Source organism: Hemibagrus wyckioides, linkage group LG05 (assembly GCF_019097595.1).
Source record: "Hemibagrus wyckioides isolate EC202008001 linkage group LG05, SWU_Hwy_1.0, whole genome shotgun sequence".
In the NCBI taxonomy this organism is placed as follows: Eukaryota; Metazoa; Chordata; class Actinopteri; order Siluriformes; family Bagridae; genus Hemibagrus; species Hemibagrus wyckioides.
Genome location: NC_080714.1, coordinates 26,749,259 through 26,750,943, shown reverse-complemented (window position 1 = coordinate 26,750,943; position 1,685 = coordinate 26,749,259). Strand labels below are relative to the sequence as shown.

At 32.8% G+C, this 1,685-nt stretch overlaps 1 protein-coding gene across 1 annotated transcript in view; it reads right to left on the bottom strand.

Moving 5' to 3' along the window:
• Window positions 1-357: 357 nt before the first annotated feature.
• adamts10 (ADAM metallopeptidase with thrombospondin type 1 motif, 10) overlaps window positions 358-1,685 on the bottom strand; it is a 59,076-nt gene continuing 57,748 nt past the window's right edge. Inside the window, exon 25 of the mRNA XM_058390468.1 lies at window positions 358-1,424. Coding sequence (XP_058246451.1) covers window positions 1,315-1,424 — 110 coding nt within the window. The 3' untranslated portion in view covers window positions 358-1,314. The remainder of the gene's footprint in view (window positions 1,425-1,685) is intronic.

The following is a 1,685-nucleotide window of genomic DNA, read 5'->3' as shown; positions in this document are numbered from 1 at the left end:
ACATTTAGTCAAATTTTATTTTACATTTAAAAAAATACTGATTCAATTTTTATTTTTTATTTTTTTATTTATTCCTGATAAATTGAGTCAAATTTAATTTTTTATTATATTTCTTTATTTATTCCTGGTAAATTTAGTCAAATTTTATTTTTTTTAATTGATCCCTGATAAATTGAGTCCAATTTGATTTTTACATTTTTTTTTAAATTTATTACTGGTAAGTTTAGTCAAATTATATTTTAAAGTTAAAATTTATTCATGATGAATTGAGTCAAATTTGATTTTAAAAATTAAAAAAAAATATTCCTCATAAATTTTGTCAAATTTGATTATAAATTTAACATTTTATCAATGATGAATTGAGCCAAATTTGTTTTTTTAAATTAAAAAATTTATTCCTGATAAACTGAGTCAAATTTTATTTTTTTATTTATTCCTGGTAAATTTAGTCAAATTTGATTTTTAAATAAAAAAACTTATCCTAAATAAACTGAATAAATTATTACTACAATTATTACAATTAATAAATTGTATTTAAAATTTAAAGATTTATCCCTGATGATTTAAGTCAAATTTGATTCATATTTCATGTGATTCAATTGATGAATCCCAAATTCCATCCATATGATTTGATCTTAGCATTGATTTGATTTCTGAAGTCAAGAACACGATGAATCTGATTTAAATAGTAAAAATGTGTTAATTTGTAATGTTGTACATCTGACTGCATTAAAATTCTAAATTTTTATTTAATAAACAAAGTGTAACATTTCGGCCAAATGACCTTACAATCCTAAAAGGCGAGGCGTTTCTGATCTCTGACTGGATAAAGTGCTGCTGTCTCTTTAAGCCCAGCATCATCTAATTCGGGAAAACGAATTCAGGAACCAGATGTAGGAAGTTCTTTATCTCTGTCACTCATCTGAAGTAGGCTTTGTAATTACGTGCACTGAAGAACGTTTGGAGTCAGTGATCTGTGCAGTGCTGCGCTCAGCTGTAGCTAGAACTGAGTAGAACCCTCTGGAAGATGGATGAAATAAAAACTAGCACCATGTTCACTACAACTAATAGAAGACAAATCTCTCTCTCTCTGACCATCTGACATTCACAGGAACTGCACCAGAGCAGCTGGTTTAGGAGAGTGGAGGACAGCAGCACAGTCTCTCTCTCCCTCCTTTCTTTCCTCTCTCTCTCTCTCTCTCTCTCTTTCTCTCTCTCTCTGGGGTGGGACTGGCACTCCGAGTATGGAAAGTAGAGAGCAGTGAGAGAGAGAGAGAGAGAGAGAGAGAGAGAGAGAAAGGAGAAGAGAGGAGGTCAGTGTCCTTGGCAGGTCTTGCAGCACATCTGTCGAAAATATGGGCGGCTGCAGAACTTGAACCTGAGCACCAGGGGGCAGTACGCCACTGTGTTCACATCTTTACACTCTGCAGGGGGAGAAGAGGGGAAAAAATCAATACATAAAACATCAGGAGATTTATTGTTAAGCCTGTGCATTAGATTTCACATGTTTCTGTTTGAATGTTATTGTGAATTTGTGTGTGTGTGTGTGAATGTTATTGTGAATGCGTGCGTGTGTGTGTGTGTGTGAATGTTATTGTGAATGCGTGCGTGTGTGTGTGTTACTTTAAATGTGTTGAATGTTTTTGTGAATGTGTGTGTGTGTGAATGCACACATGTGTGAATTT